This window comes from Penicillium canariense (genome assembly GCF_028826845.1).
Source record: "Penicillium canariense strain IBT 26290 chromosome Unknown utg000004l_segment0_segment0, whole genome shotgun sequence".
Taxonomy (NCBI): Eukaryota; Fungi; Ascomycota; class Eurotiomycetes; order Eurotiales; family Aspergillaceae; genus Penicillium; species Penicillium canariense.
Window position 1 is genome coordinate 2,051,774 of NW_026622731.1, and position 13,576 is coordinate 2,065,349.

Sequence of the window (13,576 nt, forward strand, 5' to 3'; positions counted from 1 at the left end):
AAAGGATCTATGACAAATTGGAGAGAGAGGAGCACTCACGACGGTATGCTAAAAAGAGCCCATCTGATAATGTACCTGACTAAGTTGAGCAGTCGCGCGAAAGCCATGGTTGTGCTTCTGTTCTTCGGGTTTGGCTTGTGGCTTCTCATCATCCCATTCAGGGCGAAGCCGCAGAAAGACTGCGAGCCGCCTGATCTCAGCGTCGTCTCTGGCTACTATGGTCCAGGCTCTCTTCTCGCTTGGCTGGTGGCAATTCTATCGTCTGTGCTCTCCCACGAGTTCTCGGTTGGGTCGTCTTGGGCGGAAGCCTTCCACATCTCTCCGCGTCTCGCAGCCGCCATCAGAGAAGACGAGCACCCCCTCGAGGGCATCGATGGCGCGCAGCTGACAGCCGCGGCATATTCGATGGGTGCAATCCTCGATCTTGCCTTCCGCTCAATTGCTGGAAAGAACGACGCCCAGAACGCAGCTTCATACACGATTACCTGGCTGTCGCTGTTCTTCTTCGCCTGTTGCAACGCTACGGAACGGAGACAGAATCAGCGCCGGTCCCGCGTGTCCCGCTTTTGGTATAGATTCTGGAGAATGAATTGGCTCTTCGCAGCTGTAGCGCACTCGATTCAAAGCCTGATGACCATGTCGAGGGATGCTGATACCACTGGACTCTGGTTCATTGCAGGAGGGCTGTCTCTGTTGTACGTCATCAGCCTTCTCATCACCGTGCAGCCTTGGGATCTAGCTTGGGTGGAAGAACCCGAGGACCCGACCACCCGAACACGCGATATCCATGGGGCTGAGTTGATGTGTTCTGTGCTCTTGATGGCGATAGACGTGCGGCGAAGGAGCACACCGTGGAACTTCCAGTTGCGATGTGGTGTTGTTGCGGCGCCATGGAGTCTCACCAAGGCCAAGTTGACTGATATGGACCAGATGGCGGCGTTTTGTGTGGCCGTTGGAGCGACGGTGCTTCCCTGGGTGGTCACAACGTTGAAGAAATACCGATCTGGCCGGTAGACTCGTACGAATAGTAATTCATCAAGATCATTGAAGACTTTGAGACTTTTGTATACTTCCAGTGCCGCGCGGTGTCGGGGCCGCTTTGCAGATTGGCTCCGCCGAGTCCGCCGACCCACTCGCATCTTTTGTTTCCCGCCAACTCATCCACTTCTCCAACCTCCCCACCACGCCCATCCTCAGCCCATGGAGGCCCCCCGGAATCGAAAGCAGCGCCGTGCGGCAGCTGCAACATCGTCTTTTGCCTCCGAGGATCCTGACATCCCTCTCGCTCTTCCGCAACGTGACGATCCGACCAAGAAGACCAGCGAACGGACATTATATGACATCATTGCAGAGCGCCAAAATGAGCTCCTCAGACAACAAGAAGGCCTGAGGAAAAAGGGGCCAGGGTCGGCAATGGTCAAAGGAATACCCTCACAACCAACCGGGACCCGATTTGTGACTGTCGACGCGTCGGGGCAATTGGTGGATACCGACGGCGACATCGACAGCCAAATCCCCACGAACATGGGAACTCAAAACTCTCATCCCATTCGCATGGTACCACATAACGACAATCACGACGACCCTGAATCCGAAGATGACAAGTCCCTCCCGCCCTTCCTCGACACCCTCCTCCTCGCCCTCCCCCTAACAACCCTCCACCTCACCCTCGCCTATCTCGCAGCCCACCAGTACGCCGAAGCGACCAACGTCCGTGGCCTCATCAAGGAATCCATTTTCATCACATTTCCCCTCCTCACATTCCTCGTCCACTTCGTTCATGGCCACATTGTCTCCTTCAAGCTGCGCAGTAGCCTGGGCTTTCTCGCGGCGCAGCCTGTCTCAGTACTTCCGCTCACGCGCGACAAGTTCACATTCTCATTTCTCCGGCGTGTGGTCTTTCCGCCGACCCTGCGCACCATATTATTACTACCCATATCGGCCTTCCTGGGTGCTCATCTCATAACAGTCACGAACGGGGAGCCGTACTACGCTGTTATGAAGAAGGCGCCTGCTTATGGCACAATATGGATCTGGTGTATTCTAGAGATGTCTTTGGGGCCGGCGGTTATTGGGGCGCTTGGGCCATTGATATGGGGTGTCTATTGGATGGGGTACGGCATTTTTTGAGGGTCAGTCGGGTTGAGAAGAAGACCCTGAATTGACCTGGTATCGTCCTGCTCTCCCAACAAAGGCTATAAGAAGGTGCCCCTTCTGGAAGGATTCTTTGTCAGACTTTGCCGGTTTGACCTGCTCGCGGGGCCATTGCGGTTATCTTGAAAATAGTCAAGAACATAAGTCGACACACGAACTAACAAAATGTACATTATCCCTCGAGTCACACCACAATCGATTCGTCCTTGGGCAAATGCGGCCGGAGTATCTCAATAATCTCCTCCCAGACTTTCTTCTGCAATGCCTTTCCCTGCGAGCTTGTGGTAAGGTCACCCTTGCTTTGCACCGGATTAGCCCCGTGTCTGAAATTTAGCGGACGTGCAATGCATACCTGAAAAACATATCGGCACTCCATAGTTGACCGTGCGCTTCCTCACCAAGTGTCACTCCACTGACATAGCTCCTCGCTCCCTCTTCAGCCGAACGAGCACAGACAGAATGAAAGATGGCCATTGGAATCTTCAGCACAGTCGAAAAGTCCCGACCCAAGCTAGTTCGACAAGGTCCTGGACAGACAGCGTTGATGATGACATTGAGGCTGCTAGTAGATGTAACGAGACCTTCCATCACATAAAAAAGCAGGAGCTTTGTAACATTGTACTGTTTCTGTATGCCGAAAAAGCCAGCATGGTTGACTTGATCCAGGATCTTGGCATCATTCGGCGAGAACGTATCGGGGTATACAGCGCGACCAGCAATACTTCCCACCAGCTCGAGATGTGCAGGTGTGCCAGACTTAGCAGCCGATTTCCGAAGCTGCGGTAGAAGGAGTATCGCCAATAAAGCGGTGGAGAGAACCATCACTTGCAGAGACATTTCGTATCCCTCCGGGCTGAGCTGATAGGATGGTGCCGCTATACCGGCATTGAGGATCGCAATATCCAGGCGAGGTTCCTTGGCAGTTGCCTCGGCCAACGCCTTGACTGAGGCAAAAGTGCTCATGTCTATTTCGTATAGCTGGATATTGCTCGGCTTGTAACCGGTTTGCTGGCATATCTTGGCTCGTGCTTCTTCGCCTTTGCGGAGCGATCGTACGCCGAAGATGATTCGCGAGGCACCAAGCGCAGCGAATTTAAGAGCGGCCTCGTAGCCTAGCCCTGTATTGGCCCCGGTGATTAGGACGGTTTGACCAGCGAAAGACGTTGTGGGATTTGCTGGTGGGTGGCGCGCTGCCCACCACATCATGTTGAGGCCTTCTCCTTCAGGTGGTGTGGAAACCATCATGTCAAGATTCTCAAGAGAAAAAGAATAAGTTTGGGAGCTAACGAGCTCAGGGGAGTAAGAAATTAACCTGATCCCGAATGTACAGGCCTTTTTATTGCCGAAACGTAGTCAGTCCGAAAAACGCTCCGATTCGGGTTCGGATCGTTACTGATCGTCTTCAAGCTTGGCATTCATGATCCATGTCCCGGAGGCTGGCGAGGATCTCTTTCAGAGGCTGGCAATGACCTCGGGGGTTGTATAATTGAGGCTGTTCGCTGGCTTCCTCTTCCAGCATTATTTGTAACAGCCGAGCAGCTTTCCCGAGCCGGGACGTTTCCTCTCCAGTTGCAGAGCCACTACCTGGGAGACCAAATCTGGTTTCGATATTCTTCAGCATACCCTCACTGACTCGAACCAGGATCTGTACCTGAAGATCGACCCGAGCCTCCAGCTTAAATCCGCCGAGATGCATGCCGGGGAATAACTGGGGAATCGGGTGCTGAACACCCAATAGGAACGGCAAGGAGTCTAGAATACATGAAAAGATAGTTCGATAGATGCGGACTAGGCACACATAGCACGAAAGAAGCATGGTCATTGTCGGGATCTCGCATGATAGCTCGAAGACGTCGGCGTCCGCACAGATCGGCTGGAAGCAATTTAGAACATCGAGGAGGGCCGTGGAGTGATCTAGCATGCGACCGACCATGGCATTCTGGCCGGTGATAGAATCAGTTGGGTTTACAGCCTCGGGGCATTTATCGGCTGTTCTGCAATGCTTCACGGCCTCAAGGTCAGCAAGAATGTTCGCTTGGAGGCCGGCCAACTTTTCCAGAACTTCGTTGCGTGGCTCCGAGGGTGGAGTGACCGGCACCTGTTCATGCACGGTAACTGGAAATAGACCCTGGCCAAATGAAGGGGACCAGATATCGTTAAAGTCATCAATGTTGGCGGGTGACATTAGACGGTGCATTTCTGGACCTGCTCCAATGCTAGGGACATCGGAAGGTGTGTCTAGATAAATAGGCTGCAGCATTGACGCATCTGGCACGGCATCCGCTGGGAAGCCAAGAATTGAATGCTCCCTCGGAGCAAAAAACACCTGTTGCTGAGGATCATTGAGTATCTGCGTGGGACGACCAGACTTGAGCGCAGGGCCCATGACACATTGCGCGTCAGCCTTCTCGCATCGGCGACAGCGCGCTGTATCCCCTTTTTCACAACGCAGCTTGTGACGTCGGCATCTGTCACAGGCTGACCTCCGATTGCCAATGCTTTCAGCGGCGTGATTCAACATTGATGATGGTGTGAGCATAAGAACGTTCGGAGTTTGGTGCATGGGAAGATCGGATTGATAGGAGTCGGAGATGAGTGGAGCCCCGAATCCGACTCCGGCGCTGCCGTGTGGGGGCCAGTGACGCTCAGGCGCCAATACTTGTTCATGTCCCCATCTTGGTTACCTTATTGCACATACAGTGGTTTCAGATCATGAAAGGTAAGAAGAAGAGATGAGCTTGTTTCACTATCCTTATCGTTGACTGGACTGGCGAAATCTGAACTTAGTTGCGGGCCCACAACTGTACCAGTCGATGATTATGTCTCAAAGTCGCAGGTCCAACACTCGGAGATAGCGTCGCCGTACTTATGCATCAATGACTGCATAGCGACGCCGGCGGTTTGAGAACCGCCAATTGTCACATCGAGTGAGACGAGACCCTTCATGAGACGGTCAATTTGATGGTCCTGCAACATGTCGTCCGAATCCCCCGGCGATGAAAGCCGCAGTTTGACCACATGTTCTACAGCCCTTTCTAAAGTCGCAGACATTATCCCGGGAGTGACATGGTAAGCAATGATGGGAACCTCGGCCCCCAAGCCATTTTGCAGATTGAATCTCTCCTCTGTGGGCAGAAGAAGCATGCATCCAATGGTGCTTGCAACAGAAGATGCTGCCTCGTTTCCGTACGATTGAATGCATGAGAACAATGCAGGATGGCTGTACCGGCACAATCCGTGTGCGAAAACTTGCACGGTGTCCGCGAGGACAAGTACACCTAGGTCCCAGGGCATCGCGAGGGAGACTGGATGGGATCGTCAGCGAGTTAATAATAGGGCGAGGAGGCACATGGCATACCTAAAGATATTCGTGAAGGTATTGATAGGTCTGAGAAATTCTCTCTGCAGTGATTGATGAAGGGTCGAAAGGAGTGATTGAATTGTTCGATCGCCGTAATTGCCGAGCTGATGGTCTCGAATGACCCAGGCGGGAGATTGAAAGCACCATCAACCAATCGAGGAAGAGAGTTTTTCACATTGGCGATTTCTCTCCATATACGAAAGGCATCTCCAGCTGCTTTCCGGCAGATATCTGGAAGGTTGTGATCTAGATAAGGAAGGGTATGGTGGAATGGGCCCTCTGGAATTGAAACTCCGCTGGTAGATGCTGATCAGTGTCAGTTTGGAAACGAGCTTTCGTGTTTCGCCGAAATTCCCACTTACGCTCTGAGTTGAAAAAGGGCGCAGGGAATGTGCATTGGAAATCAGTAGTGAGGGCCGCTCCGGTTTCACGGATATAACCGCACCAACGTACAAGACTCAAGCTTGCTTCTGCTAGAGCGCCGTACTGGGAGAAAGGCCCGAGATTGTCGCAGTATTGATTGACAAGCCTATCCAACTCTTGAAGCTTGCGTAGACCAAGACTAAGAAACTCGTGCTCTAGATGAGGCTCATTGAGTGTGACATAAGCCTTTGACGGGACCGCAATACCATCGAATATGAAGAAAGCACACACAACTCGGAATGATCGAACGGAGATCGCCTCTCTTAGTATGGACCGAGCACGAAACCATGCATCCGTGTAAACGCCCAGCAGTGAACTAGATCCTAGAGGCTCTCCATTCAAGGTTTCAGCTGAGCTTTTGCATAAAGGATCTCCCGGATCCAGAGGAGATTCAGAATTAGGCATCCACTGCAGTGCAAAAGCTTGAAGCGCTGCTTTTAAAGCTCTATCGGACCTTTTCCGGGCAGCCGGGCTTAGCGTGTTGCCGTAAAGACCACCAAAATGGTCCAAGAAGCGAATGCATCCAAGCAGTGTGATCTTAAACGTATCAAGAGGTAACGTAGGACGCATAAGTTCATGTGTCCGTCCTTTCGTTTCTGTCTGAGACGAGCTATGACAGGATGAGAGAGGTTCCATTGGCTGGGGGGAGGACGTCGGAAAGCCGATTGAGTTTTCATTTAGAATGGTGGCTATCCTGGCAGGGGAGGATTCTTGTGATTCTTCAGGACTGCTATTTTCAATCTGATAGCGATAGCCTGTTGCGTATAAATTGCTGTCATAGTCCAGAAATCTTGACGCGGATCCAGTCACAATCGTTTCGTAAATCCGTGCGAGACGCTCATCGATGATAGTTGCATTCAACCTCGAGGTCAGCAGATATACTGGACTGCGCAGTGTACTGCCGAGTAATTGCCCTGCTACCAAGGTAAGAGCCGATTGCGCAGGATGTGATCGGCTTGGAACAAGAGCCTCTCTCTCATAGCGCCTCGGCTCTGATGTTGCCGATAAGTCTAAATGAGCCGGTGCCAATGAAGTAGTTGGTGAATATGTATCTGTTGCGAATGATCTCGAGATGTCATCAAAATATTGGCCAACATCAAGGTTGAGCCACGAGCTGAAATCCTCTTGGTCATACGTAGAGCCGTTCTGACATGAATCTCTCGGACAGTTGACGGGCGTTTCTGACGCTTTATCAACAATATTTGGCTGAGGATACCCCGGTAAATGGGAAGGACCTTGTTGTTTGCGGCGTTGCCTCTTCTTAGGCCTAGAATTCAGTTGGGATGTGGCGAAATCGAAGGTGCATGCATGCCCAAGACGTTGGCAATGTGTACATGAAGCACTATCGTCACCCTCATCACGATGTGAGAAGAAGCAACGTCGTTTTGAGCGCCGACAGGGATCGCAACTGGTGTTCTGGCGACGCGGTGGCTTTGCAGGTGTCGACGCCACTTCGACAGTAGCGTGACTTGGCATTTCGTACGTGACGGGATCCTATTTTCATTCAAGAGATATCTGTGACCTGATTTCAAGATCGTATTGTCTGGAATGTCAGAACAAGAAAAGAGAGACCCGGTCGGGTTGATCCGCTCGGGGCTTATCGTCAGGGCGCTCGAGGCTGATGTCTTGGCGCCTGAATGTTCATTGATACCTGAGGCACCAAACGATGTCCAAAAAAGAAAGAGAGAGTTAGCGAAAACAGAGACCGGAGAGGAATACTTTCCAGACAAATTTGATCTGAGTAGCTAGCTCAATTTTATTGATGCGAGCCGTTCCAAATATTGGTAGTGCATTTGTGGAGGCAACGAGAAGTTGAGACGAATGGGACCGCAGTGGTAGTTCCTGCTGTGAGAACTGCGCTCAGAGGCTTGTGTCTGTGGAAGGCAGGCAAAAGTAGATGAGACAGGACTGAATACAATTTCTTCATAATGGTCAGGTTTCGTATACGTTTCCTGCGTTTGAGGATTGATGACCAGCCTGGTCTATAGGGATCGAGGGCAATTTTTCATATCTACCAATCATGATTTTACAAATGAATCAATCAGCGAGACAAATTCTACTGGGGACAAGATTACGTGCTGTAACTATGGCAACAGGAAACTTATGGAAAAGGGCTACCTGTTACAGCTTCTGTCTCTCGCTGAAGAGTCGAGATTGAGTGAGAATTGATAATAGACAAAGCCGGCTATTGAGAAGTGTCCGAGTCAGCGATCCTGAATTTCGGGTGAACTCGAGCGTTTCAACCGCCGAATATCGACCGCATTGGACATGAGGCGATCGCAATCTATATCTTTTCCCCGGCCGCCCTGCGAAGGAACTCCACAATGAGACTGGGGTTGCTCAAGAACGGAGAGTGGCCCTCATCGCATTCCTCGACGTCGAAGGCACCCTCACCTTGCGCAATCATTCTTCTTTGCACACATGCAGGCAACGCGTTGTCATTCTTACACACGATGTACGTGCTGGGAATTTCCTTGAATGCCGAGTATGTGGCAGGCACAGTCAGCGGACCCGCAGGAAATGATCCCAGCATACTGAGTGCTTCCTGGGCATCCTTGGGATCACATCTACTATAGAGGATGTCCTGAACGATTTCTCCCTCGAGCACCATAGCCCCATCCTTGAGCGTCACATTAGCTTCCATCCATCTCTTCCTAAAGGGTGATGATATATATACCTCTGTGAATTTCATTCCTCCGTACTTGGCAGCTAGTTCTTGGCGCTTCCGCTCGATTTCCTCTTCTTCAGGGGTGACTGGCACAAGTTGACCAACATGAGTCTGGCCCTTGGGTAGCGCCATCGCGCACATATAAACCAGCCTTCTCACTGAACCCTTATGCCCCTCTCTCTCGCGGTCTTGCTTGCCCAGACCCTTGACAGCCTCAGACATGGCGACTCCACCAAAGGAGTGGGCAACAGTAATGACATCCGTGCCGGCATTCAAGTATTTCATAATCACCCGGCGAACCGCTTGTGCATCTTGATCCCAGCTGGGATGGGGTGGGCTAGAGTCAACCGAGGGCATTGTTACGCCCACTGCCTCATAATTGAAATTTGCCAACCCATTGATGAGCTTGCGGTAGTGCTGTGGTCTATGCCACGCGCCTGGTACGATCACGAAAGCGGGCTTGGGCATTTTGATGGCTTGGATGAAATCTCGAAATAGAAGACAAGGATATTGCGACGAATTAATTTAGAAAAATCATCATGCAGAGCAAAGAATGGAATAAGTTAAATAATGTACATCGGCTGCCGAAGACATCGGCTCCGTATCTCGTCTCCACTTATCGCGCCATCCGCTCGGATCCACCGCCGCCGTTGGCTGACATTCATTTCGTCGGCTCCGATGATTGTTGTCCCAGCCAACATCGACCGTTGGCCTTCTGTCAATAATAAATCCTAGGATGGCTAATAAGCTACAGGCAGGGAGGAAAGAAGACTCGATCAATATCAGGAACCTTCCAAGAATATATGTATATTGCAATAGATCCAACGTTATTAATATTAATCTCCAAGAAGATCTGGATGCCAGCCCCGTCATTTATCTTCTCGGAAATCCATGCTGGAAGTGATTCAAAACGGAGGAGGGTTCAAGTCCAGCCCCGCTACCGTCAGCTTGAACGCATCGTTCCTGGAATAGCTGCCGGCAACGTCCATATCGAATTTGCCTCGCTCACAATCCTCCAAGTCAATTTCGTGGACCAACAACCCATCTTTACTGGAAACCTCGCCCGAACGGGAGGATTCAATTGCGTCGTCAACACAAGTTTCCCAAACGGGGCCAGCAAGAACATCTCCAAGAGGGCCAACAATGCTAGATCCACCACGGCAAATGTACTGGTCTCCTGTGTGGTCATGTTTATTAGATTTAGAGTTTGCATATCGGACCGTGTGGCTCCGAAACATGGAATATTGGTGATTAACTCGTACCTTCCAGAGCATTTCCTTCCTGGGCAGCATGCTCGGTGATCCAGGACGGCAACTCGCGGTAGCGGACACACTGGTTGGAGGATAGAACAAAAGTACGACCTTCACCAGCGACGGTGCGCATGAGTGGAAGCCAAGTGTCCCGGCTATCAGCTGTCGGGGCGAGATAGATATTCACGTTCTGGGAATACAGGCTCTGTCGCAGCAGAGGCATGAAGTTTTCCCAGCAAATAGCAGCCGCGATGGTCAGCTTCACTCCGTTCAGCACAGTGGTGACTGCTTTCAGAGAAGATGGTGAGCCCTGGCCCCAAATAAGACGCTCCGAGGCAGTCTATTTGACAACATTTCAAGTCAGTAATCTGTGCATGAATCAGTAATACATTTAATCTATTTCTCGAGGACATACTGGCATAACCTTCCGCCGCTTCCCCAGGACACCGGCTGTCGGGTCCACATAGAGGACGGAACAGTACAGAGTGCCACCGGCCTTCTCGATCACACCTGTGGAAATAAAGACGCCCGTCTCGCGGGACACCTTTTCAAGAAATTCTCTTGTTCCATCACCACGACGGTCGGATCCTTTCGCGACGGGGAGTTTGCGTTCTACCCAGTCATCTCCCGCACCCGCGGGCGTATCCCCGAGATCCACCGCATCCTGGAAATACCGCAAGAATTGCTCTCGCCCATGAGGAGCACGAGCACCCACAGCAGTTCCAAAATCACAGGTGCGAGGGTAGCCTCCCAGGTACGCTTCAGGGAAAAGCAGAAGGCTAACTCCTTGGGAAGCAGCGTGGTGAGTGATTTGCTCCAGCGCAGAGAGCGTTGCGGGGAGGGAGGGGCCGGTACGGGCCTGTGCCACCGCGACCTTCAATTTTTGAGGCATTGTGTATGGAAATAGTTAGAAGTTTAAGCCCGGCAAGATGGGGAATCCTCAAGTTAAAGAAGAGAAGCAGGATACAAATACCGAGGAGGAAAAGCGGATCTGTCAACAAACTGAGTCATTGTCGGCGAACGGTCCGATTCCGCGATTCGTCGGGGTCTGATTTTCCGGACGCTCTACCCCAACGCAGTACAGCAAAATAAAAAGAAACTAACTGATAATCGTACTGGCTCAACGAAAAGGGCGTATGGAAACTGCCTTATCAGGTGTTACTGATTGGAGAAAGTCTCCCTTATTTTTCAGGCTTTTGCTGCATGAATTGCCCCTTTGGATTGAGGTTTCCAAACTGTGTTGACCCCAAACTCTGTGACCCCAACTCTGTCGACCCAAACAAGGCAGGGAACATGTCCGTGTCGTCGGATGCAGCATATGGTTTACTCAATGTTAAGGACGACAAAGTATTCACTAAAAAATAGTGGCTTGATTGTTGATCGCCTTAGTAAAAGTAATAATTGCGTTATGGGACAAACCAGTGGCTCTCAGGGGCCGCCATGTGAAGAATGTGCGAGGATGGCTAACCCAGTCACTTCGCACCAAGTAGGGCGCTTGTCAAGGCCTTCGAGTCCCCTTCATCAAAAGGATGGGTTTTCTCGAATTCGATAATGAGTTGTTCATGCTCGCGGCCTCGTGGGGTAAATGCAGCTTTGTAAGAAATAGGGTGACTCAATAAACCAGGGGTAACATCGACCGTTGGCTCAATTTGTTTGCCATCTTTCCCAATGGGTATTCGGATATCAAACAGGGCCAGTGTGTGAGCAACCATCAGGAAGATGGATGTTTCAGCAATCGCCCGCCCCGGACAAACTCTACGACCAAAGCCAAAGCTCACATCTCTCGGATCCAGAGTAGACTGCGAGGCAAGGAATCGCTCAGGTCGGAATTCTCGCGGGCTGGGGTAAATTGTGGAATCATTGTTGAATGACCTACATATGTTAGATATCATACATAAACGTAGTTTTGACGTGCCAAGCATACCAAATATTTGGTAACAGAATTGCGTTTTTGGGAATAAGAAAACCATTAATAATGTCGTCTTCGTCTGTCCGGTGAGGAATCCCCAAGGGCGCAACACTGTGCCATCTGATGGCCTCCTTTACTATCGCATCCACGTAGGGTAACCTTGCCCGGTCCGCTGCTGTTGGTAAAGTGGGCTTGCCATATGTATCGTCTATCTCCTTTTGAGCCGTGCGCTGGACATCAGGAAACAGCATCATTGCTAGGAAAAATCCTTCGAGGATCGCAACTGTCTGAAGTCCGATTAAATAAGAGGAATAGACAACGTGTAACCTGTTCGAGAATGTGGATCATACCGTATCGGATCCACCGCCATATAACGCTACAGCCGCCCATTTGACTATTTCTTCATCATCTCCCTGTTTAAGAAGTGTGGATACGAAGGACTGTCGGTCTTTACCACGGCTCATTTGAAGTTTTGTGAAGGCAACCGGATTCTCCACAAGTTTGGTGAGAGTTTCAAAATGATCTCGAGCAACTCGATGGAATTTCCCACTGGGCACCCACTCCGGTATATATTTCACTATAGCCTGATCAGGAATGTGATCTCTTTTCCCAATGCCCTTCTTTGAAGGATATGAAAACTTACATGCCGGGATCAGATCGACTAGCCAGGCTCCCGGAACAGCGGCCTCTGAAAAAAGCTTTAGAGCATGATCCGCTAGACGCACTAACGGGTCTTCTCCGTGTGGCTCGATGTTATAGCCGTATGTTACCCTGAGAATGAAAGCACCCGCAGCGCTGCCGTTTTCAAGTAATAAGCAACATAATCTCTGGAAGCAGAATGTTTACAAAACTCACGTTCTGTTGTGTTCAATGAACTTGTCAGGTGTATGCAATATACGACATGTAAACCGTCGCGCTTCCAATTCTAGTAGACCATCGAACTTGGACGCCGACTCTCGTGTTCCGATGACTCTCGTGATTACCCGACGATAGGCTCGAAGAAGAGGTGTGTTATCTTGGCTTGATGGTAGCTTGCCCCATCCACATCTACGACCCCAGTAAAATTAGAATTGCTGCCTACTGATATCCATGAAAAGTGGCTTGTTCTGAGAGGTTACGAAACGTAATCAACTTACAATTCATCTGCGAAAAAAAGATGTGGTCGTGAGGAATGTTTTGCAGAATTTTTTTCTAGTATCTGGTATGCTAACTGTCTATCATTAATTATGATAATGGTTTTCCCCAAGACTGTGATAGAGCTAAGAGGGCCTAACTGAGGATTCAGCGATCATACAGTCGCATGTACTCGGAATGGGGAAAGAGAAAAAGATACCGTAGAGGTCTTTGTGTTTTAACCAATGTTGCCATTCTTGTGTCCCTGCAGGAGGCAGGTCGAGCAAATTGCCAATAAGAGGCTTGCCTCTAGGCCCAGGAGGTAGATCCACCACTGCCTTGGTTCCTTTGAAAGCCCACCACAAGATCGCAGCTAGCGTTGAAATTATTGTCAGGGTCGCTAAATGTATTGTTGCTTCCATGGTATTGTCAACTGTCAAGAAGTGCTTTAGGAGTTGAACGAGATTCGCAAAATCTGGAAAAAGGAAATCAATATAAGTTCAAGCACAAGGGAGAGGGGTAAATCTAGACCAATCCCGATCTGGTGGTTTGCGCCGCTCCCTGCGTCACATCTGATTGATTAAAAGGGTCAAGATCGGCCGTTCTAGAGCGCGTAAATGTAGAGTAAGCATGAAAACTAAAGACGGTGAACCGAAAGTCCCTGCTTACAGCATAGGGAAATAAGCACCAATATGATC

General features: G+C 50.4%; 8 protein-coding genes across 8 annotated transcripts; 2 read left to right on the forward strand and 6 right to left on the reverse strand.

The window, feature by feature from the left end:
- Positions 1–69: 69 nt before the first annotated feature.
- On the forward strand, positions 70–1,014 carry N7482_007069 (uncharacterized protein; the record flags this gene model as incomplete). Its single annotated transcript, XM_056689194.1, has 1 exon — positions 70–1,014. The coding sequence occupies one exon, from the start codon at positions 70–72 to the stop codon at positions 1,012–1,014; it is 945 nt and encodes a 314-aa protein (XP_056541623.1).
- Positions 1,015–1,200: 186 nt separating this feature from the next.
- Positions 1,201–2,130, forward strand: N7482_007070 (uncharacterized protein; the record flags this gene model as incomplete). Its single annotated transcript, XM_056689195.1, has 1 exon — positions 1,201–2,130. The coding sequence occupies one exon, from the start codon at positions 1,201–1,203 to the stop codon at positions 2,128–2,130; it is 930 nt and encodes a 309-aa protein (XP_056541624.1).
- A 354-nt stretch (positions 2,131–2,484) lies between these two features.
- N7482_007071 (uncharacterized protein) lies at positions 2,485–3,396 on the reverse strand (the record flags this gene model as incomplete). The annotated part of the gene is made up of 1 exon (XM_056689196.1): positions 2,485–3,396. The coding sequence occupies one exon, from the start codon at positions 3,394–3,396 to the stop codon at positions 2,485–2,487; it is 912 nt and encodes a 303-aa protein (XP_056541625.1).
- A 160-nt stretch (positions 3,397–3,556) lies between these two features.
- On the reverse strand, positions 3,557–4,675 carry N7482_007072 (Zn(II)2Cys6 transcription factor domain-containing protein; the record flags this gene model as incomplete). The annotated part of the gene is made up of 1 exon (XM_056689197.1): positions 3,557–4,675. The coding sequence occupies one exon, from the start codon at positions 4,673–4,675 to the stop codon at positions 3,557–3,559; it is 1,119 nt and encodes a 372-aa protein (XP_056541626.1).
- A 296-nt stretch (positions 4,676–4,971) lies between these two features.
- N7482_007073 (uncharacterized protein) lies at positions 4,972–6,508 on the reverse strand (the record flags this gene model as incomplete). Its single annotated transcript, XM_056689198.1, has 3 exons — positions 4,972–5,459; positions 5,513–5,821; positions 5,878–6,508. The coding sequence occupies 3 exons, from the start codon at positions 6,506–6,508 to the stop codon at positions 4,972–4,974; spliced, it is 1,428 nt and encodes a 475-aa protein (XP_056541627.1).
- Positions 6,509–6,512: 4 nt separating this feature from the next.
- Positions 6,513–9,074, reverse strand: N7482_007074 (uncharacterized protein; the record flags this gene model as incomplete). The annotated part of the gene is given in 4 exon segments (XM_056689199.1): positions 6,513–6,534; positions 6,546–7,406; positions 8,257–8,558; positions 8,616–9,074. 4 exon segments carry the CDS (start codon positions 9,072–9,074, stop codon positions 6,513–6,515), a joined length of 1,644 nt encoding a protein of 547 aa, XP_056541628.1.
- A 437-nt stretch (positions 9,075–9,511) lies between these two features.
- N7482_007075 (carbon-nitrogen hydrolase family protein) lies at positions 9,512–10,748 on the reverse strand (the record flags this gene model as incomplete). Its single annotated transcript, XM_056689200.1, has 3 exons — positions 9,512–9,783; positions 9,869–10,196; positions 10,272–10,748. The coding sequence occupies 3 exons, from the start codon at positions 10,746–10,748 to the stop codon at positions 9,512–9,514; spliced, it is 1,077 nt and encodes a 358-aa protein (XP_056541629.1).
- A 580-nt stretch (positions 10,749–11,328) lies between these two features.
- On the reverse strand, positions 11,329–12,908 carry N7482_007076 (cytochrome P450; the record flags this gene model as incomplete). Its single annotated transcript, XM_056689201.1, has 6 exons — positions 11,329–11,728; positions 11,781–12,052; positions 12,116–12,342; positions 12,409–12,560; positions 12,749–12,812; positions 12,902–12,908. 6 exons carry the CDS (start codon positions 12,906–12,908, stop codon positions 11,329–11,331), a joined length of 1,122 nt encoding a protein of 373 aa, XP_056541630.1.
- Positions 12,909–13,576: the final 668 nt, after the last annotated feature.